The sequence below is a fragment of the Bufo bufo genome, chromosome 1, assembly GCF_905171765.1.
Source record: "Bufo bufo chromosome 1, aBufBuf1.1, whole genome shotgun sequence".
Taxonomy (NCBI): domain Eukaryota; kingdom Metazoa; phylum Chordata; class Amphibia; order Anura; family Bufonidae; genus Bufo; species Bufo bufo.
This window is the reverse complement of record NC_053389.1, coordinates 669219643-669243611: the sequence shown is the minus strand read 5'-3', so window position 1 is coordinate 669243611 and position 23969 is coordinate 669219643. Positions and strand designations below refer to the sequence as shown.

At 46.9% G+C, this 23969-nt stretch overlaps 1 protein-coding gene across 1 annotated transcript in view; it reads right to left on the bottom strand.

Moving 5' to 3' along the window:
• Positions 1–23636, bottom strand: part of SH3GL3 (SH3 domain containing GRB2 like 3, endophilin A3) — a 95652-nt gene extending 72016 nt beyond the window's left edge. Inside the window, exon 1 of the mRNA XM_040414064.1 lies at positions 23492–23636. Coding sequence (XP_040269998.1) covers positions 23492–23536 — 45 coding nt within the window. The 5' untranslated portion in view covers positions 23537–23636. The remainder of the gene's footprint in view (positions 1–23491) is intronic.
• Positions 23637–23969: the final 333 nt, after the last annotated feature.

Below are 23969 nucleotides of genomic sequence, written 5' to 3'. Positions count from 1 at the left end.
GATCACCGATGGATCCAATTATAGTTAGTGGGGATCCGGCGGGATACGTGGTTATATCCGGCAGTGCTGGGTACGGTGAGCTCTGGTAGCCTGCTCCGCAGCCGGATCAGGCCACCGGAATTCAAGCGTAATGTGAATGGGGCCTTAGTCTCCATACACCCGCTGAGTCTCTTCAGACTAGTTAAAGAAGTGGTGTTTCAAGAACTACGGGACCATGAAGACTGGGAGCTGTTTATGTTCCAGCTATCTGAAGTGACTCGCGTGTAAATCACAGCTCCCAGCTCTTAGTAACGGGACAACTTCCGCGCAGCGATCTTCTCTTCTGACGCACGTGCCGAGTACACAAATACTTTCTGTATAATACTTCTCCGTAATGCAAACCATTTACATCTAATCCTGCAGGACTACGCTATTCTTACTGGAAGCCCAGCACTAATGTGAACAGTCTCATTGCACTGGAATTCAATCAGTGACTGCTTCCTCTTCAAAAGAGGTTCTGCAGCAGCAGATGAATCTGATAAGCAATACCTGGGTTTCAATGAGCTACATAAAACTGCTATGTTCTTGGTAGCTTCTGATATTCCTTCTTACAAGATACATGATGCCATATAGTAATACATAATATAATAGTGCATATAAGATGCCTAAGGGGGTCATTTATCAAACTGGTATAAAGTAGAACTGGCTTAGTTGCCCATAGCAACCAATCAGATTTCACAGCTCCTTTGGAAAATAAAAGGAGGAATCTCAAACCGAAAGTAATAACCCTGGCGCTTGCTCTCCCCTCTATATCGATATCTGCAGTGCCACAGCAGATTATTGAAAAGGTGGAATCTGATTGGTTGCTATGGGCAACTAAGCCAGTTCCACTTTACACCAGTTTGATAATTCTCTCCCATAATTTCTATGATACAATAACATTATACTGTATAATCCTTCAGCTGTCCATCAAAAGCAAATGATAGTGCCCAGGATTGTGGATAGCGGGCCCTGAGCATTTGTGTGTATGGGGCCCAGATACTTCTCCTAGCAGCCCCACTGGCACTATCTGGTAAACAAATTTATATGGATATATAATATGGCATTGATATTGATTTCCTCATGGCCGCTCTTCCTCGTAACCAGAAATCAGACCAAGACTGGTCAACCCTAACTTCACTCCCATTATGACATCTGTCATGAGCCTCCATGGAACGTGCACATCCTGAGGTAATGTATGCCGAGCTGTATTACACCAACAGATTATCTGACAGATTGTCTGACCAATCATTGAGATGGCCGTTTACACACACAGATCTTTTGTTACACACACCAACTATTGGTGTAAATCTTAATTGCTATTCACTTAGCATTCCTCATGTTTACCATGTCCAGTAAGCTGAGATATGGGGAGCTGTTTGGTGAGCTCCTGGACTTGCCTGGGCTATGGAGGGAAAGGGTGATGGTGACCTATAAATAATAAATCGTGCAGGGCAAAGGCATTTTTAGGAGTTCCAGGGACGAACCGGGCTCTCCATGGGGCTGCCAGGAAGCCCGGTGACGTCACCGACACTAATGGGCGGGCTTTAGCGCTGCCCTAGCCAGTAAAACTGCTACGGGAGCGCTAAAGCCCAGCCACCAGAGCCGGTGATGTCACCGAATACACTGCCGGGCGGAAGCTTCCGCCCGGCAGTGTGTTATGATAAACAAAAGAGCCCTTGCCCTGCGTGATCTAGCGCAGGGCAAGAGAGCGCATCGGAGCATGAGATGCTCCGATGCTAGCCTCAGGGGGGCTGCCTGGGTGAAAATAAGGGTATGTCCGGGATCAGCTCTGAACCCGGACAACCCCTTTAAGGCTGTATTACATCTGCCGATTTTTCAGCAGATGAACGCTAATTTAAGGTCACTTAAATATTATTGTATGCCTGCGGTAGATCACGCTGTCTAATTACGATCTGCCGCCGGCAAACCACTAGACAGTATGGGGACAAACGATGGCATAACATGCGGAGGAGGAGATAGCTGCATGTAATAGCAGCGGTCTCCTCCGCTAACTAGCAAGGGACTGCTGGGAGGAAACGCTTCCCTCCCAAAAATCACTTGCTTAAAGGGAACCTGTCACCTGGATTTTGGGTATAGAGCTGAGGACATGGGTTGCTAGATGGCCGCTAGCACACCAGCAATACCCAGTCCCCATAGCTCTGTGTGCTTTTATTGTGTAAAAAAACTGATTTGATACATATGCAAATTAACCTGAGATGAGTCCTGTCCCTGACTCATCTCACGTACAGGACTCATCTCAGGGACAGGACTCATTTTAGGTTAATTTGCATATGTTTAGTTTACACAATAAAAGCACACAGAGCTATCGGGACGGGGTATTGCGGATGTGCTAGTGGCCATCTAGCAACCCATGTCCTCAGCTCTATACACAAAATACCAGTGACAGGTTCCCTTTAATATCTTCACCCATCTCCAAGGCAGCCACGTGTACAGATAAAGTAGCTTTCCAGTGACAAAATAATGGGAAACAGATCCTCATCTCCATATCTCAGCTTCCTGGACCTCTGTGACCATGAGTGGAGTTTTCTGCAAAGTCTGCATTTTCAGGTCTTGAGTCTTGATGTGCTCTGGGACCAGATAACCCTGAAGTAACATATTTTCTGACATCAACATAATTCTTTACACTCGTGCTGTTCCAAAGTGAACTTTCGGTTCACATATGACTGAAAACTCCCACATGCACGTTCCTCAAATGCTTTGGGTGGATAAAAGTGTATTTGTCTTAGGCCGGAGATCTGGCGTTGTTTGCTGTATCTCTCCCTGTGCACATAAGCCTGCCCTTTTTCCTATTATGTCTGCTCTCCACAATGGCATTTACCAGAAGCAATGTGAAAGTGGTTCTCCAGACCTTGTCCTGATACCGCACGTGGACAGTAACACACTGAGCTTCACTAGGGATTCTTCTACATGTTTACTCCCAGATGACCTTACCTCAAGGCTCATCCCTGAACTGAGTTCTGTAAAAAAAACACGGGAGAAGCCAGAGAGAGGAGAACAAGTAGGAACTATGTACTTCTACTACATCTACTACGTCTGGGTGATTGTGATTTAATGACTTGCTCATTACATTGGCCCACATTTACTAATGTGTCTGCCCCAAAAATTTGTCTAAAAAGTGGTGCAAATTGTCACATCTAGGGTTTCCACGCTTTTCTTCCAACATGCTAGACCAAGAGATGGGGCCTAGTAGAAAGGAGTGGAGCTTTGTGAGAAAAGAGAGATGTAAGATGCACCATTTTGCACCAAAATGGCACCGCTATTCTATCGTAAAAATCTGTCTCAAATTAAAGCCAACCAATAGTTGGTATGGAGTTACAGAAAAGTGTCTATCTCTGCACCACATTTATCATCCAGCCTGAGCCCCTGTTATAAATCTGGTGCAGGTCTACCCCACCGGTCTAAGGTTACAGCCTCTACAGCAGTGCTCCTCAGCTCCAGTCCTTGGGGCCCACCTGCCAGTCATGTTTTCAGGAATTCCTTACTATTGAGCAGGTGATAAAATTAGGCTGTATTGCACCAACAGATCACCTGACAGATTTTCTGACCAATTGTTGGTCAAATGGCTGTTTACACACACAGATCTTTTATTATACACACCAATTATTGGTCTTATTGGACAGAAATTGGTCAGATAATCTGCTGGTGTTCTACAGGCCTTATCACAGGTATTCATTTTGTGGGATCTTCTCAAATCATGACCTGAAAGTGTGCCCTGAGGACTGAGGAACATTGATTAGTAAATCAGAGCCATTGTTCAAAGTTTTTCCCAAATATGAAAACTGTGAAAAAGGGTTGTCCTTGGGTTAATACAGTTTATATTACCCTATTCATCTACATTACAGTGGATGATGTTAAAAAACTAAAACTCACTTGACTAATAAGTTGGGGAGGGGCAGAATATCATCATGTTTGACCCATATTAGTACACCTGCACACACCTTAAGGAATTCTGCCACCAGGAAATTCTCTTACACCATATACAGTCAGGTCCAGAAATATTGGGACATAGACAAAATTCCAACATTTTTGGCTCTATACACCACCACAATGGATTTGAAATTAAACAAACAAGAAGTGCTTTAACTGCAGACTGTCAGATTTAATTTGAGGGTATTTACATCCAAATCAGGTGAACGGTGTATGAATTACAACAGTTTTCATATGTGCCTCCCACTTGTTAAGGAACCAAAAGTAATGGGACAGAATAATAATCATAAATCAAACTTTCACTTTTTAATACTTGGTTGCAAATCCTTTGCAGTCAATTACAGCCTGAAGTCTGGAACGCATAGACATCACCAGACGCTGGGTTTCATCCCTGGTGATGCTCTGCCAGGCCTCTACTGCAACTGTCTTCAGTTCCTGCTTGTTCTTGGGGCATTTTCCCTTCAGTTTTGTCTTCAGCAAGTGAAGTGCATGCTCAATCGGATTGAGGTCAGGTGATTGACTTGGCCATTGCTTAACATTCCACTTCTTTCCCTTAAAAAACTCTTTAGTTGCTTTTGCAGTATGCTTTGGGTCATTGTCCATCTGCACTGTGAAGCGCCGTCCAATGAGTTCTGAAGCATTTGGCTGAATATTAGCAGATAATATTGCCCGAAACACTTCAGAATTTATCCTGCTGCTTTTGTCAGCAGTCACATCATCAATAAATACAAGAGAACCAGTTCCATTGGCAGCCATACATCCCCATGCCATGACACTAAAACCACCATGCTTCACTGATGAGGTGGTATTCTTAGGATCATGAGCAGTTACTTTCCTTCTCCATACTCTTCTCTTCCCATCACTCTGGTACAAGTTGATCTTGTTCTCATCTGTCCATAGGATGTTGTTCAAGAACTGTGAAGGCTTTTTCAGATGTCGTTTGGCAAACTCTAATCTGGCCTTCCTGTTTTTGAGGCTCACCAATGGTTTACATCTTGTGGTGAAACCTCTGTATTCACTCTGGTGAAGTCTTCTCTTGATTGTTGACTTTGACACACATACACCTACCTCCTGGAGAGTGTTCTTGATCTGGCCAACTGTTGTAAAGGGTGTTTTCTTCACCAGGGAAAGAATTCTTCAGTCATCCACCACAGTTGTTTTCAGTGGTCTTCCGGGTCTTTTGGTGCTGCTGAGCTCTCCGGTGCGTTCCTTCTTTTTAAGACTGTTCCATGGGTTTGTTTTGTTTTTTCAGCCTAATGATGGCTTGCTTCACTGATAGTGACAGCTCTTTGGATCTTATCTTGAGAGTTGACAGCAACAGATTCCAAATGCAAATAGCAGACTTGAATTGAACTCTGGAACTTTTATCTGCTCATTGTAATTGGGATAATGAGGGAATAACACACATCTGGCCATGGAACAGCTGAGAAGCCAATTGTCCCATTACATTTGGCCCCTTAACAAGTGGGAGGCACATATGCAAACTGTTGTAATTCCTACACCGTTCACCTGATTTGGATGTAAATACCCTCAAATTAGAGCTGACAGTCTGCAGTTTAAGCACATCTTGTTTGTTTCATTTCAAATCCATTGTGGTAGTGCATAGAGCCAAAAAATTTAGAATTGTGTCGATGTCCCAATATTTATGGACCTGACTGTACAATGCCTTGTAGGGCTAGCTCAGCAGAATACAATGCTATCTTTTACGTAGCGATCTGTTTCTTCATTCTGGAGAAAAAAATTTTGAATTAATATGCAAATGGAAAGTTAAGAGCACAGCGGTCAGGCCCAATCCATTCTGCTCCCTTCAGGGGTGGACATGCCATAGACACTACAGGGAAACTTTCCAGTGAGTGGATGCCTATGGGGCTACCCGAGCCCTCCTCATGACCACTAGCCATGGTAAGTAATGATCTGATGCTCCCTCCTGACTTCTGAATCCAACTATATTGGCATCCTGAGGCAACTTGAGTAGGGGGGCAGAATGTGGCAGCTAGCACTGCCCACCACAGAGTAGCAGTTTTTCGGAAGGAATTTTGTGCTGCTAGGGCAGCATTTATGATGCACTATGATATTTGGCTCTGCGGGGGTGGTATAATGTGCTGCAATATGGTATAGTCTTCTGTCAATTTGGACCTGACTACAAAATGGGGCCACTTTTAGGTTTTTCCAGGGCCACTTTAAGTTCCCACGGGCTGGGAGAGAAAGGCAGAGGCGTAAGACTGCACAGAATAGCCTGGGCCCCGTTGGTGCACTTAGCTGCTCATCTGCATATGGATTAAAAACTTTTCCTCCAGAATGAAGCAACAGATCACTAAGTGAAAGATACCATTACATTCAGCGGAGCTAGTCTTACGAGGCAGTGTGCCTGATTTTCTGGTGACAGGCTCCCTTGAAATTCTGTAAAATATGCATACTATACCATAAATATATGAGTAGATGTATTTGTGGTCAAGCTGTGTTGGGTGAAGTTTAAACTCGAAACAAAATTGTACATTCACCAATTCTAAAAGCCACCAGAAGAAGCTCTTTTCTCATTAAGATTCCTTCTCCTTAGCTCCAATCCTGTTTTATATTAGTGAGAATAGTAAGTAGGCCATATTTCCCCTGACAGCCAGCACTGCCAAGCTTGTATTCATGTTTCAGAATCACAGCTGTTATATGACATGCTGCAAGAACAAGAGTCCAATACAACACACAAACAGAGACGCCTAGATGCTGATGACTTCCAACAATCATTGCGTTTATCTTAAGAGGGGTTAAGGTGGGTTTTTATCTGCCCCACAAACATACAAATAAACTAACTCCTCCAGATCCTGTACTGATCCCTCACTGGTCTTTGTTTACACGACTGTAGGGATGGCCTCACCAATGTAGCCGGTGGCCGGCGCCAGAGGTCACGGTACAGTCAGCACACCATAATGCAGTGGACTAAACAAAGACTGGCAGCAGACCAGGGAACGGTCAGCAGAGTCATGAAGGTCATCATTTTATTCATCTAGTTTTTTTATCATTTTCATGGGGCTGGACTGCCCATTCAGTCATATGTTTGGACAAATCTGACATTAAGGCCTGTTTCACACTTGCATTGGGGCTTTGTGGTTTTGAGATCTGGCAGAGGATCTCAAAACTAGGCCAAAACGGATCATTTTTGTCCCCATTCATTGTTAATGGGGACATAACTAATCAGGATGCATTCCATTCTGCGGGTTTGTGTCCGGTCTGCGAAACCAAACAAACTGGATCCGGCATGAAAACCAAATGTAAGTCAAGGGTGACAGATCAATTTTGGCACCCATTGACTTACAAGCAATCATTTTCATACCGATCCGAGTTGTTTCGTTTATATTTAATACAAACAAATCCGACCAATACGTATGCATCTGAATATGTTAAATGGCACTGATCCATTTAATACCGGATTTGAGATCCTTTGCCGGATCTCAAAACCGAAAAGGCAGACACCCAAGTGTGAAACAGGCCTAGCAGTTTTTCAACTAAAAAACAATCACGTCCCTTGTTGGGATCTATCTGCTATGGTTCCCAGCGATCATGAGATGGGAGGGTGTCTCAGTCCATGAAACTTTTTACTTTGGTACTTTTTTGTACAATCAAGACTAATAAAAAAAAAAAGTTAATCTAGTTAATTTATTGTTAAAGGTTAGGGAGAAGGTTGGCAAGAAAAGGGGACAGATGGGCTGCAGTAGCACATGACTACAAAATGAGACTACACACGGGGTATGTTTGTAGTCTGTTACATGAAGATACAGAACACAAACCAACAGATTTGTAGCTAAGACCTAAGCAATACAAAATTGTCAAATGTAAAGTGGGTGTTACAACATGTCATCCATTCACAGGATAGGTGATAAGTGTCTGATCACTAAAGGTTCCACCAAAGGGACCCCACCAATCATTAGAATGGGGGTTCCATTTGAATGGTGTGATTGTGGGAATGCTGTAGATCAGTGGTCCCCAACCTTTTTTGCACCAAGGACCGGTTTCATGCAAGACAATTTTCCCAGGGACCGGTTGGGGAGGGGGGGGGCTTAGGGGGTGGGCGGGGCCGACTGATTCATGCGCATAACAAAACACAAAGGTGCATATTAAAATATATAACACTATATAATGACTATATAAACTGACTATGGTCTCTGCTGCACTGGTCTCTGCTGCACTGGTCTCTGCTGCACTGTACCGTATTTTTCGCCCTAAAAGATGCACCTAGGTTTTAGAGGTGAACAATAAGAAAAAAATATTTTTCATTACACCTCAGGTCAGACCAGCAAACCTTTAGCCATCTATCAGCCCCCAATGTCAGCCATAACCCCCCCCCCCCCCAATGTCAGCCTTAAGCCCCCCATTAGCCCCTCATGTCAGCCATAAGCCCCCCATTAGCCCCTCATGTCAGCCATAAGCCCCCATTAGCCCTTCATGTCAGCCATAAGCCCCCCATTAGCCCTTCATGTCAGCCATAAGCCCCCCATTAGCCCTTCATGTCAGCCATTAGCCCCTCATGTCAGCCATAAGCCCCCATTAGCCCCTCATGTCAGCCATAAGCCCCTATTAGCTCCTCATGTCAGCCATAAGCCCCCATTAGCCCCTCATGTCAGCCATAAGCCCCCATTAGCCCTTCGTGTCAGCCATAAGCCCCCCATTAGCCCTTCATGTCAACCATAAGCCCCCCATTAGCCCCTCATGTCAGCCATAAGCCCCCATTAGCCCTTCATGTCAGCCATAAGCCCCCCATTAGCCCCTCATGTCAGCCATAAGCCCCCATTAGCCCTTCATCTCAGCCATAAGCCCCCCATTAGCTCCTCATGTCAGCCAGCCCATAAGCCCCCCATGTCAGCCAGCCCATAAGCCCCCCATGTCAGCCAGCCCATAAGCCCCCCATGTCAGCCAGCCCATAAGCCCCCCATGTCAGCCAGCCCATAAGCCCCCCCATGTCAGCCAGCCCATAAGCCCCCCATGTCAGCCAGCCCATAAGCCCCCCATGTCAGCTAGCCCATAAGCCCCCCATGTCAGCCAGCCCATAAGCCCCCCATGTCAGCCAGCCCATAAGCCCCCCATGTCAGCCAGCCCATAAGCCCCCCATGTCAGCCAGCCCATAAGCCCCCCATGTCAGCCAGCCCATAAGCCCCCGATGTCAGCCAGCCCATAAGCCCCCCATGTCAGCCAGCCCATAAGCCCCCCATGTCAGCCAGCCCATAAGCCCCCCATGTCAGCCAGCCCATAAGTCCCCCATGTCAGCCAGCCCATAAGCCCCCAGGTCAGCCATCAGTGAAAATAAAAAAAAAATAAAAAAACACTTACCTCTCCTGCTCCTGGTCACCATCGCAATCCTCTTCATTCTGCTGTCGGCTGGCTGTGTATAGCGGCGCACAGCGTGAGGTCACAGAGCGACCTCACGCTGTGCGCAGCCCTGCACAGCCGATAGCCGAGCCGAGGACCAGGAAGCGGTGAGTACAGATCCTTCACCGCTCCCTGGTCCTTCTGTACTAATGAAGCGCTTCCATAATGAAAGCGCTTCATTAGTACAGAGTTAAAGACTGCCCTGATCGCCGCGGCCCGGCTAACAATCTTCCACGGCCCGGTCCTGGGCCGCGGCCCGGCGGTTGGGGACCGCTGCTGTAGATAGCTGAGTGCAATACTAGTGCAGTGGCTAGGTTTGGGGTGGCCCAAACGCTATGCTGGATGCCCAGGACGTCGTTGAGGTGTTACCACATGTTGCTCCACTCCAGAAGGAATGGTAAGGAGTGGTGCACCCCAATAGAAAATAAGTCCAGAGAGTCAGGGTCTGCAGTAAACCAGTGTGCTTCTTTACTGGAGGAACTCATGTGCAAAACAATACAGGTAAAGCACTGGGATAGCTTCTCCAGTCTCCTCCCTGGCAGAAGAAGGATTTGAATGCTAAGAAAAGGCCTGAGGCGGTCCTTCTCTCTCAGAAGGCTGGTACCCCGGCCAGAGGCTGGTGATCCAGGGTCTGTGGCAGAGTATGCCTGGTCACTCAAGTAGTCTGGCACAATCTCTTCTTCTATGCACTGATCCCTAACTGCAAAACACTAGAGCAGCGGTTCTCAACCTAGGGGTCGCGACCCCTTTGGGGGTCGATCGGCCCTTTCCGGGGGGTCGCCTGAGGCTTCCTATTGTGGGTCGCCCGCACAACGGCAGCGGCCCCTTATCCTCGCGCACAGGAAGTGATGTCCTATCACTGCCTGTGCTTGAAGGAGCCTGACGTCTGGACGGGTAAGTCGGGCCGCCTGTCTGCTGAGGTCCGAGTTTTTTCGTTAATGACACCGCCGCTGAGCACCACTGCCACCAATGATTTAATTGAGCCTGGCTGAGCCTGGCTAATTTTATTTTAATTATTTGGCTGAGCAAGTCTTAATTTATTTGGGGGGACATGAAGCACCGCTGATTTTTTTATTTGGGGGTACCCTGAGCACCGCTGATTTATTTATTTGGGGGAGACCTGAAGCCCCGCTGATTTATTTATTTGGGGGACCCTGAGCACTTCTGATTTATTTATTTGGGGGGGACTTGAAGCACCACTTATTTATTTATTTGAGGAGTACCCTGAGCACCACTGATTTTTTTTATTTTTTTTGGGGGGGGGGGGGGGTACTGTGAGCACCACTGAGTTATTTATTTGAGGGGTACTGTGCGCACCACTGATTTCTTTTTTAGGGGGTATTTGTTGTTTATTATTTATTTTAAAGTTATTTATTTGGTTTACAAATATTTTGTATTTATGCTAAAGTTCTGTGGTTATGAATGAATACTTGTGTATTTGAATTAACATTTGGTCTATTGGTGTCTGTGCGTGTTTTTGGTGGGTCATCATAACAGTAGCAAAATTAGTTATGACGTAGCAAGGAAAAAAATGTAATGGTTGGGGGTCACCACAACATGAGGAACTGTATTAAGGGGTCACGGCTTTAGAAAGGTTGAGAACCACTGCACTAGCGGCTCTGACTGCTCTCCTTATATACAGTTGCTAACTGAACTAGAATCTTCTAGTGGGAGGGAAGGAGTAGAGAAACTCAGCCCAAACAGATACAATGTTACAATTCTGGTCTCTCATAGACTTGCATTAGAACTTCAATAATAGTCGATGGCAATAACACAGCAGTTTTTCCAGACAAAAACAAGTCTTCAGACATAATAACATACCGTATATACTCGAGTATAAGCCGACCCGAGTATAAGCCGAGCCCCTAATTTTACCCCAAAAAAATGGGAAAAATTATTGACTCGAGTATAAGACTAGGGTGGGAAATGCAGCAATAATGCAGAGTGTATGTGTATATAATGCACACACTCTACATTATATACACACATCTGCAAGAGGGTGAATCCCTGTATTTAATGCAGAGTGTGTGCATTATATACACACACACACTCTGCATTAAATACAGGGAGCCATCCACAGATCTCCTCCCTAAACAGTGCCATCCACAGATCCCCCCTAAACAGTGCCATCCACAGATCCCCCCTAAACAGTGCCATCCACAGATCCCCCCCTCCCCTAAACAGTGCCATGATGGCACTGTTTAGGGGAGGGGGTATCTGTGGATGGCACTGTAGGCGGATCTGTGGATGGCACTGCCATCCACAGAACCCCCTACAGTGCCATCCACAGATCCCCCTACAGTGCCATCCACAGATCTCCCTACAGTGCCATCCACAGATCCCACTACAGTGCCATCCACAGATCCCACTACAGTGCCATCCACAGATCCCCCTACAGTGCCATCCACAGATCCCCCTACAGTGCCATCCACAGATCTCCCTACAGTGCCATCCACATATCTCCCTACAGTGCCATCCACAGATCCCCCTACAGTGCCATCCACAGATCTCCCTACAGTGCCATCCACAGATCCCCCTACAGTGCCATCCACAGATCCCCCTACAGTGCCATCCACAGATCTCCCTACAGTGCCATCCACAGATCCCACTACAGTGCCATCCACAGATCCCACTACAGTGCCATCCACAGATCCCCCTACAGTGCCATCCACAGATCTCCCTACAGTGCCATCCACAGATCCCCCTACAGTGCCATCCACAGATCCCCCTACAGTGCCATCCACAGATCCCCCTACAGTGCCATCCACAGATCCCACTACAGTGCCATCCACAGATCCCACTACAGTGCCATCCACAGATCCCCCTACAGTGCCATCCACAGATCCCCCTACAGTGCCATCCACAGATCTCCCTACAGTGCCATCCACATATCTCCCTACAGTGCCATCCACAGATCCCCCTACAGTGCCATCCACAGATCTCCCTACAGTGCCATCCACAGATCCCCCTACAGTGCCATCCACAGATCCCCCTACAGTGCCATCCACAGATCTCCCTACAGTGCCATCCACAGATCCCACTACAGTGCCATCCACAGATCCCACTACAGTGCCATCCACAGATCCCCCTACAGTGCCATCCACAGATCTCCCTACAGTGCCATCCACAGATCCCCCTACAGTGCCATCCACAGATCCCCCTACAGTGCCATCCACAGATCTCCCTACAGTGCCATCCACAGATCTCCCTACAGTGCCATCCACAGATCTCCCTACAGTGCCATCCACAGATCTCCCCACAGTGCCATCCACAGATCCCCCTACAGTGCCATCCACAGATCCCCCTACAGTGCCATCCACAGATCCGGTAATACAGGCAGTGCGGGGAGCGGCGCTCACTCACTGACGTAACGCGCCTTCTCCCACTAGGCGGCGCAGGCGCGTGACGTCAGTGAGTGAGCGCCGCCCCCCGCACTGCCTGTATTACCGGAGCTAAGACCTAGACTCTAGTATAAGACGAGGAGGCTTTTTGAGCACAAAAATATGTGCCAAAAAACTCGTCTTATACTCGAGTATATACGGTAGCGAAACCAGACATCCAAAATGTCAGCCTGTCTAGTTTTAGTGGTAAACAAGTTTGCCTTTTTTCCTCCATACCATGCTCTTCTTTAAACCTTATGGTAACTGTGGGAAAATACCAACTTCTCATTATTAGCTAGAAAGTCCCCCAAGTCTCTCAATATTCATTAACCCCTACCACAGTGCTGTGCTAAGGCTACTTTCACACTAGCGTTCGGAGCGGATTCGTCTGATGTTTCATCAGACGGATCCGCTCCGATAATGCAGACGTTTGCATCCGTTCAGAACGGATCCGTCTGCATTATTACTTAGAAAATTTTCTAAGTCTGAAAGTAGCCTGAGCGGATCCGTTCAGACTTTACATTGAAAGTCAATGGGGAACGGATCCGCTTGAAGATTGAGCCATATAGTGTCATCTTCAAGCGGATCCGTCCCCATTGACTTCCATTATAAGTCTGGACGGATCCGCTCGCCTCCGCACGGCCAGGCGGCCACCCGAACGCTGCAAGCAGCGTTCAGGTGTCCGCTCACTGAGCGGAGCGGAGGCTGAACGCTGGCAGACGGATGCATTCTCAGTGGATCCGCCTCCACTGAGAATGCATTGGGGCCAGACGGATGCGTTCGGGGCCGCTCGTGAGCCCCTTCAAACGGAGCGCACGAGCGGACACCCGAACGCTAGTGTGAAAGTAGCCTAACAGTGCAAATGAACAGGATATATGTCACAACAAACATATAAAATGCAGTTACACAGTATCAATTAAAGTTAACCCTATAAAGTGAAATAACATAATGGGTTGATGACTTTGCATAGGGGAAATAGGGGCAAACGTCCACACTTCAAAGTACCTGCTTCCAGGGCACTACACAGCACTCTGTTGGGACCTCTATGAGCTAATAGCCTTGCTATGTAATATTTCATTTCCCCTGTAGCGGTCACTGGTAGTGAAATGCTTGGCTGGCCGTGGCTCCCCCAGCAAAATCTGCTATTTGTCAAGAGTGCCGTGAGTGGGACCAGGACGATCAGCTAATCATCCAAGAGTGGGCATTTTATTACAGAAAGGGTATTCTTGGTCACTGAATACCTTAGCTTTTATTACTGCACACACATTCACTATGGTTGTTGTGAAATCACTAGTTATATAACGAGAGTAATGTCCATTTACCTTTAATCTGCACTTTTAGAGATAAAATATGTCATGTGGCGAGGAGGTGACACAAGGGGACTGACTGCTTATGATTAAGTACAATCTTTTATTTATGAGAACCTTTAATTTCGAGAAACTTTACGGGGTCAATAAAATAAAGCCAATGATTTACGCAGATCACACCCAGTACAGATATTCCAGGCACAAAACTTGACATCATCATGCTTTGTACTAATTGGAATGTTATACTCTTGATCCAAGCCTGGAGATGTACATTGGACCTTATCCAGACAAGTTATTTAAAGAGGACCTTTCACTTGTAAAAACAATGTGAACTAAGTATGCTGACATATAGAGCGGCGCCCGGGGATCTCACTGCACTTACTATTATCCCCGGGCGCCGCTCCGTTCTCCCGTTATGCCCTCCGGTATCTTTGCTCTGTAAGTTATAGTAGGCGGTGTCTGCCCTTGTCCTGTGGGCGTCTCCTTCTCCTAGGCTGCAGCGCTGGCCAATCGCAGCACAGAGCTCACAGCCCGGGAGAAAAAAACCTCTCAGGCTGTGAGCTGTGCGCTGAGATTGGCCAGCGCTGCAGCCTAGGAGAAGGAGACGCCCACAGGACAAGGGAAGACCCGCCTACTATAACTTACAGAGCAAAGATACCGGAGGGCATAACGGGAGAACGGAGCGGCGCCCGGGGATAATAGTAAGTGCAGTGAGATCCCCGGGCGCCGCTCTACATGTCTGTATACTTAGTTCACATTGTTTTTACAAGTGAAAGGTCCTCTTTAAGGCTACTTTTAATTGAATTTACACTGAAGAGGACAGTATACTACTACAGAACGATCTGGATAGACTGGAGGCTTGGACAGATAAGTGGCAGATGAGGATTAACACTGACAAATGTAAAGTTATGCACATGGGAAGGAATAATGCAAGTCACCCGTACATACTAAATGGTAAAACACTCGGTAACACTGACATGGAAAAGGATCTAGGAATTTTAATAAACAGCAAAAACCAGTGTCAGGCAGCTGCTGCCAAGGCCAATAAGATAATGGGTTGCATTAGAAGGGGCATAGATGCCCGTGATGAGAACATAGTCCTACCACTTTACAAATTGCTAGTCAGACCACACATGCAGTACTGTGTACAGTTCTGGGCTCCAGTAAACAAGGCAGACATAGCAGAGCTGGAGAAGGTCCAGAGGAGGGCAACTAAAGTAATAACTGGAATGGGGCAACTACAGTACCCTGAAAGATTATCAAAATTAGGGTTATTCACTTTAGAAAATAGACGACTGAGGGGAGATCTAATTACTATGTATAAATATATCAGGGGTCAGTCCAGAGATCTATCCCATCATCTATTTATCCCCAGGACTGTGACTGTGACGAGGGGACATCCTCTGCGTCTGGAGGAAAGAAGGTTTGTACACAAACATAGAAGAGGATTCTTTACGGTAAGAGCAGTGAGACTATGGAACTCTCTGCCTGAGGAGGTGGTGATGGTGAGTACAATAAAGGAATTCAAGAGGGGCCTGGATGTATTTCTGGAGTGTAATAATATTACAGGCTATAGCTACTAGAGAGGGGTCGTTGATCCAGGGAGTTATTCTGATTGCCTGATTGGAGTCGGGAAGGAATTTTTATTCCCCTAAAGTGAGGAAAATTGGCTTCTACCTCACAGGTTTTTTTGCCTTCCTCTGGATCAACTTGCAGAATGACAGGCCGAACTGGATGGACAGATGTCTTTTTTCGGCCTTATGTGCTATGTTACTATGTTACTTTCACACCAGGGTTTTTGCTGGATCCAGAAGGGCTCAGCAAAAACGCTTCCATTACTGATAATACAACCTTCTGCATCCATTATGAAGGGACCCGGTTGTATTATCTTTAACACAGACGGATCCGTCATGAACTCCATTGAAAGTCAATGGAGGACGGATCCGTTTTCTATTGTGTCAGAGAAAACGGATCCGTCCCCATTGACTTGCATTGTGGGTCATCCGTCTTGCCCCGCATCCCATGACGGAAAGAAAACTGCTGCGGTTTGCTCTCCGGTATGAAAACGGAACGGAATGCATTTTGGGGCACTCCGTTCTGCTCAGTTACGTTTTGTCCCCATTGACAATGAATGGTGACAAAACGCAAGCGTTTTTTTCCAGTATTGAGACCCTATGATGGATCTCAATACCGGAAAATATTAGCGCTAGTGTGAAAGTAGCCTTACCTGCAATATTCAGGACAGTTATCAACATACAGACACTAATACGTCAATGGATCCCATCGATTTGAATGAGAATTTTTTTAAGAATCTGTTTCATAGAAAAATTAAGCTTATCATTGTACAGTTTGTGTTTCATTTTCTCTCTGTGTTCAGGATCTCTGCTTGTTGTCAGTGAATAAAAACAATTCATAGTTTAAAGGCCTCTTTAGACCGTCTGTCACAGAAGGCAATTATCAGGAAAGACCTGTTTGTGCCTGATAGCTGTCTGCTTGCATTTACATGTATAGGGACGAGTGATGGCTACTGTGATCGCTCATCCAAACACGGAATCATTGCTTCTGGGCAGCCGATCATTTAGACAGGATGATCTGCTGCCCAGAAGCGATATTGTTCATGGAGTGATCAGCACCACATTTAGTCAGGGTAATTATCGGGAATGAGCGTTTCTAGGAAAACGGAATGGTTTACCCCACATGTAGCCACACCATACATGTTTTCCCAGATTGAACAGCATATCCACATATGGTACTGCCGCTCAGCGCCTAAGGATAGGAAATCTATGTATAACCCAGAAAAAACGAAAATATTCTCATCCAAATTGCACAACATTAATTAAAAAGGCTTTCCCATCCCATGAAGTGATGATGCCATGTACTTAGCCAGCCGTGGTTACGCGACAAGTCCGGCCACGCTATTACTGCGCCACCAATATCGCTGTGTCTCTGTGGCATCCAGCCCTGCTGACAGTGGGGTCGGTCAGCCTATTAGGGAGTGGGGACGCCAGGACAATTAGTGTTGGCACCGGCGTCATGTGTTTCCTGAAGATGGGGTATTTCAACAGGCAACTGCTGCCCGCTTTGCCTCTGATTTGGTTTTCTTGCCTCACACATGGAGTTTGTGTTTCATGTGGATTCCAGGACTTCTGACTTTCTCCCTGTTAGTGATTTAGTCTCTGACTGATGATTCTGGTTCTGATGCTCCAGACCTCTTGCTTTTGACCTTTCTTGGTATATAACTATGCATTTATTTCTTCCTTGGTTCTGATGGTTTCTCTGGTTTTGACTTGGCATGTCTGACTCCCCCTTTTATCTCCCCTAAGTAGGTCCTGTGCACTTAGCTAGGTCAGGGACTGTCGCCCAGTTGGAGGCCGTCATTTAGGGTGTATCGTCCAAGTAGGTAGGGACAGTGGTGTGGGTTGAGGTCAGGTCTACACTGTTCCCTACCTGATGAGACAGATGGTATATAGTTAGGATATTCCTTCAATTCCTGATCAGCGGTGCCAATCACTGAACCCCCCACAGATCCTGGGAATGAAGGAACAGATGTACTGATGTACAGTAGTACTGCAGACCCTTCAGTCTATGTCACTGCCCAGCTGCACTCCCAGCTGATTGGGGAGCTTCATTCAGCCCCATTCACTTGACATTCAAAGTCTCCTGCACAACCAGGAAGCCAGAGGGCGCTGTGGAGGGAGGAACATTGTATGGTACACAGCGCAGTGCTGTAGGCGCTCAATCTCAGGATCGAAGTGGGGTCTCAGAGGTCGGAACCTTACTGACCATAAATCGATGGCATATCCTGACCTAGCCCTATGCCATCACTTTATGAGACAGGTAAAACCCTTTAATATCCTATTTAACAAGAAAACATTCTAAATATAATATTGGAATAAAAACGTAGACCCTCCGATTCTACCACCCAAGAAGATGACTACACAATACACTTATTATGAAAGGATCTCTCCGATGAGCTTGTATGTAACTATGATGCAGGAAATAAACGGTTTCCTGTACTTGGGAGGCAAAAATTGCTAAACAGGCAATAATAAAAATCCATTGTGTTCCCATAACTCTTCACCTAAATGGATTTCACCAAAATAACATACAAAAGTATGACTGATAGCTTCCGCACAGCATCACATCTCCTGCCTTTATGTGCTTCCACTATGATGGAATCCACAAATTATACTTAGGGATTTTTAATACAGGGCATCAAATATACAAATTGCTAAATAGTATTAAACTAAAATATGCATTGATTTCAAAAAGGGAATGTACTGTAGTGTTCTCTTCTAATTAAAGGGGATGTGCAGAGCAAAGATATTGATGACCTATCCACGGGCTACTCATCAATTACAGATCAGCAGGGGTCCGACTCCCAGCACCCCCGTCAGTCAAATGTTTGAAGGGGCAGCGGCTCTTATGGGAATGCTGTTTCCACTTCAAAATGAGCTCTGTGCCAGCTGCACAGTGTAAATACAGCTGCATATCCTATTCAAGTAAAAGCGTTGAGCAGTTGTAATAACACTGTGTGTTATTAAATGAGCTGGGTGTTAGGGGCAGCGATAGGGGAGTGCCTATGTAACTAGCGGGGTGGGAGGAGCTATAAACTAGCTGGGTGTGGTTAGGGGCAGTGATATGGGAGTGTCTATGTAACTAGCGGGGTGGGAGGAGCTATAAACTAGCTGGGTTTGGTTAGGGGCAGTGATATGGGAGTGTCTATGTAACTAGCGGGGTGGGAGGAGCTATAAACTAGCTGGGTGTGGTTAGGGGCAGTGATAGGGGAGTGTCTATGTAACTAGCGGGGTGGGAGGAGCTATAAACTAGCTGGGTGTTGTTAGGGGCGGTGCTGGAGCTGTAGCAGATAATGGAGAAGTGCATCATGGGTTTGGTTGGATACATGAACAGGAAGCGCTACATACAAGATGTAACAAATTAGTGATTAGTTTACATGGTGAAAATGGGTCAGGAGTCCATATTGAAAAAAAAAAAAAGCATGGGGAAGATGTAGTACATGACAATAGTAACCCCAGAAAAACACTTTAAAGTGGTTGTCCGATTTGAGAATTTCGCCGAAGCTACCATATGTAATAAAATAAGAAAAGATCCCATATTCAGCGGTTAATCCCCAGGAGTTTGCAGCGCATCCCAGCCATGTACGGAGGTGAAGACCAAGGGCCCGAGAAACTGCAGGTGATAACCTAGCAAGTATATGCTCTTTTTGTATTTTATCACATTTATTGGCTTTGTAGTTTTTTTTAGGTCAGACAATGTCTTTACAGAGGTTGTCAATGTTGAACCCGGACATACCCCCATCTTCACCCCTCCGGCCCCCCTGATATGAGCATTGGAGTATTTCATGCTCCAATATGCTCTCCCATGCCCTGTGCTGTATCACGCAGAGCAAAGGGTTTTTTGTTTACAATTGCACACTGCTAGGCAGAGGCTTCCACCTAACAGTGTTCCCGGCGACGTCACCGACTCTGATGGGTGGGCTTTAGCGCTGCTCTAGCCATTTTACAGGCATGGGCAGCGTTAGAGCCGCCCATTAGTGCCGGTGACATCACCGAGTTCACTGCTAGGTGGCAGCCTCCGTCTAGCTTTCCTCAAGGATCTCCTAAAAAAAAAAAGCCTTTGACCTGCACAATTCAGCGCAGGGCAAAGGAGAGGATTGGCATGAAATGCTCCGATGCTCATATCAGGGGGGCCAGAGGGGTGAAAATGTGGGTATGTCCAGGTTCAGCTCTGAACCCGGACAACCCCTTTAAGGAATCAGTGAGCTGAGGAGGTCCACCACTGCTACTATCTTCAGACATGCTACTGTGAATACATATCTAAATATACAGCAGGTTGCTCTGTCAGGAAGGTGATAAACACATTGTCTATTATTAGAAGACATACATTCCTCCTGTGTGTACTTGTTCCCAATTATCTCCACCATCATCCAGCAATTATGGCCAGTGATCAGGATGCAGGTTGTGGCAGAGAAGAAATTGTCATTCATCTCTTACAGGCTTTGTTATTTGCACTCATTAGAACATTTTTATGTTGTGAGCTGTGCCAAATGACAAACTGCCTGCTACACCTGTAGCTGCTTCTACACAACATCACCCACATCCCTGATGAAATCCAACTGCCTTTAGGCTGGGGCTACACAGCCACGTGTTGTGTGACATAAAGGGTACAACTACATTACGCGTCATTCAAATGCCACAACAGAAGCTCTGCTCCTCACTTAGGCAATACACGGCCACAGTTCCGTGTGAATTCCGCATCACGGATGCGGACCCATTCTTTTCAATGGGTCCGCAAATCCGGAATCGCGGAACGGCCGCACGGGACGGGACCCCTCCGAAGCACTACGGAGTGCCTCCGTGGGGTTACGTCCCGTACTTCCGTTCCGCAAAAAGATAGAACAAGTCCTATCTTTTAGCGGAACGGCCGGATCGCGGACCCATTAAAGTGAATGGGTCTGCGATCCGATGCGGCTGACCTACGGCCGGCGATCGTGCATTGCGGCCCGCTATTTGCGGGACGCAGCACAGGCACGGGTCACACACGTTCGTGTGAACTCGGCCTTACTCTAAGGGTATTTCCACACAGCAGTACAAAAAAAAAATGGACGTTAAAAACTGATGAATTTCATAGGCATTTTTAACCCCAACCACTGCAATGCCATCAGTCTATATTATCCCCCCACAGTGCCTTCAGTATATATATATATATTGCCCCCATAGTGGCCCCAGTATATATAATGGCCCCTATAGTGCCGCCAGTAATTATGACCTCCATAGTATATATAATGTCCCTCAATCGTACCCCCAGTATAAATAGTGCCTCCTACAGTGCCCTCAGTATATATTGTCCCTCAATAGTACCCCCAGTATAAATATTGTCTCCTATAGTGCCCTCAGTATACATAATGGCCTCCGTAGTGCTCCCAATATATATACTGGCACTCTGTAGTGCCCCCAGGACATATAATGCACCCAACAGTGCCCTCTGTAGTACCCCAGTACAAATAATGACCCCCCCCCCATGTCCCTTGTATGTAAAATGCACCCCTGTTGTGTTCTCAGTCTACATAATGCCCCCCTTTTCCCCACCCCCAGTAGTGCCAGCAAATAAACACCTCACCCCAGGCACACTGGGAACACCTGCGCCACGTTGGAGGCAGCAGGACCTGACGTTCCCAGTGTGATCAGGTGATATAACGACGCTGAGAGTGGCAGGTCCTGCTGCCTCAAGTGCGGAGCAAGTGTTCCTGCGCATGCCTGGGGAGAGTTTTATTTTTTTAATAGTGTACCAACATTTTCTTCAATAGTATACCCATTTTTAACACACTTTAGACGGGTGCATTTCTGTCTAAACTGCCGTTAAAATCAGGTCCATTGATGTCAATGGGGTGTGTCTGGCTGTCACCTATTCACTGGCCGTTAAAAAAAAGACCATGTGAATATTACCATAGACTACAACGGCTGTATGATGGCCATTAAAAAACTGCCATGACAAAGCCGTTTTTCATTGCTGTGTGATTGAGCTCTTAAAGGCAACCTCTCATTACATAGACGTGATTATACACAGAAGTCGCTCTCTAAAATGTTCCTTGCAGGATAAAGAAAAAAGTAGAGCCCGCTCTATCCGTGAAGAGTCATGCAGTCCCATACGCCTCCGGTTTGATTGACCTCCCCCAGGCTGGGATAAGCCATGACATGACAGCGCCAGAGGCATCCAGCGCATGCACAGATGACGCTGAGGTCAGTACACCCCGCTTTAATGCGCATGTGCTGGATGCTGCTAGGGCTGGCTTGTAATCCTGTATCCCGGCCCGTGAGATGTCAAGACAGGAGAGGAGTGACTCCTCAAGAGTCTGGGACCGCCTACATGACTCTTCACAGGTAGCATGGGTACTTTATCATTTTATTCTTTCCTGGACCCTGAGAGCGTAAAATCTTTAAGTAAACCTATCACCGTCACAGACAGCGCCTAAACCACCGTCATAGTGTTATGTATGTGACGAAAGGTTCCCTTTAATCTATACGTAGCTATAGCGGTAAAGAACTATCACCCTGCATTCTCTTCTTCACTCTAAAAGGGGTTTTCCGGGATTTTAATACTGTTGGCTTATTCTTAGGATAGGTCATCAATATCTTATCAGGTCCGACACCCCGCCAATCAGTTATCGGCACTGCAACTACACAGCTCTGTCCATTGTATAATGGTGGCGCTAACTGCCGCACAGTGGACACAGCTATGCAGTTCTGGAGCCTACTACCAGTGCCGCAGCTACTGCAGATCCTCAGGGTATGGGGTGTCGGACCCCCGCCGATCAGATATTTATGGCCCATCCTGATTATAGGCCATCAAAATTAAAATGCAGGAAAACCCCTTTAAGCAGGCCATGAACGTAAGGCTACATGCATACGACCGTATGTGTTTTGAGGTCCTCAAATTGCGGATCCGCAAAAAAAGGATGATCTCCATATGGCTTCTGGAGTGCTGTCCGCATCTTTTGCGGCCCCATTGAAGTGAATGGGTCCGCACCTGAGCCGCAAAAAATGCAGCACACCAAACCACATTCGTGTGCATTTAGGCTAAGACAAAGGTCATCTGAACCCACTGATTTTGCCACTAGCCTAATGTCGTATGTATAGAGGCCCTCCGGACTATTCCTTGAAGGGTGATGGCAGCGGGACAAGGGGTATCAGACATACTGGATTTAAACATGCCCAGTCCTTTGGAGGGGTCAGGCAGTGGCTTATACTGTCTCCTATGCTGGAACGGACTTGGAACTGAAAGTGGCCCTGGAAAAATAAACTAAAAGTGGCCCTATGTTGTAGGCGGGTCCAAGTTTACAGAAGGCGGGGCAACAGTATGACAAGATATCGCCCCAGCAGAACCAAATACAAAATACTGCCACGGATCTTTATGTACCTGGCTGGTGGGCAAGAGGGGGACATGGGCAGCACCTTGGGCATTTCCCTGTAGCCAGTCTGTCCATGCCCCTATGAGATAAACAGGCACTCTGCCCGGAGAGGCCAACTAGCTGTAAGGTCCATGGGGTGGCATATTAGGGTGCTCTAGGCGCTCTATGAGGCACCATATACTCCTGGAAGCAATGCCTCCATAATATGGCACATGCCACTCTTTTCCCCCTCGGAGACAGGTGTTTGTGTCTCATGGGCACCAGATGTGTACACCGTTCTCATCTCTTCTTGATCGGAGTCATCAGATATTTTTCCTATATGGATGCCAGCACAGCTATCCATCCCTGCCACCTGCTGACCATGGGCACACATGTGCCAGCTGAGAAAACTAGAAAGTAAGTTGAGGCGGGTCCAGGGAGGGTATCCGTCCACCACCATCATTCATCTACTATGTCCACTGATCCCCCTGTCACCTAGTACAACGCAGCAGCAGCATCCTCCACTAGACCTGTGCCGTCTATCCAGACAATCCCTTCTCCTGCCATCTTACCTGACTGGCTTTATGGAACTGCTTCTTCAGTCCTGCCACTGACATCCTGCCACCAGCCTGCTGCCGGACACACAATGGACGCGACGCTCAGCCCGAGCACATCAGATCCCGGCGGCAGACACCCCGGACAAGACGGACGAGCAGCGGCAGAGACGCCCCTCTGCTGTCATTGGACGAGGCTGGGTATGCAAATGAGGCGGGCGTGGCCTAGACGGGACGGAGCCGTGTAGCCATGGTGGTCGCTGGCACGTACTGTGCAGGGCTATGTTGTATATACAGTACAGAGCGGGTGTAGGAGCTGGTGTACAGTGAGGAGTGTATGTATACACGTCTGCTGCCTCTGTAGCCAATACATTTATGTAAAAAGGAGAATTCCTTTCATCGAGCATACAGTCACCATTGTATAGTAAGAGAACAGTCAGGAAGGCGAAAATAAAATGTGCATCTTCGGTTTGCACTCCCTGCTTTCCCAGAGCCA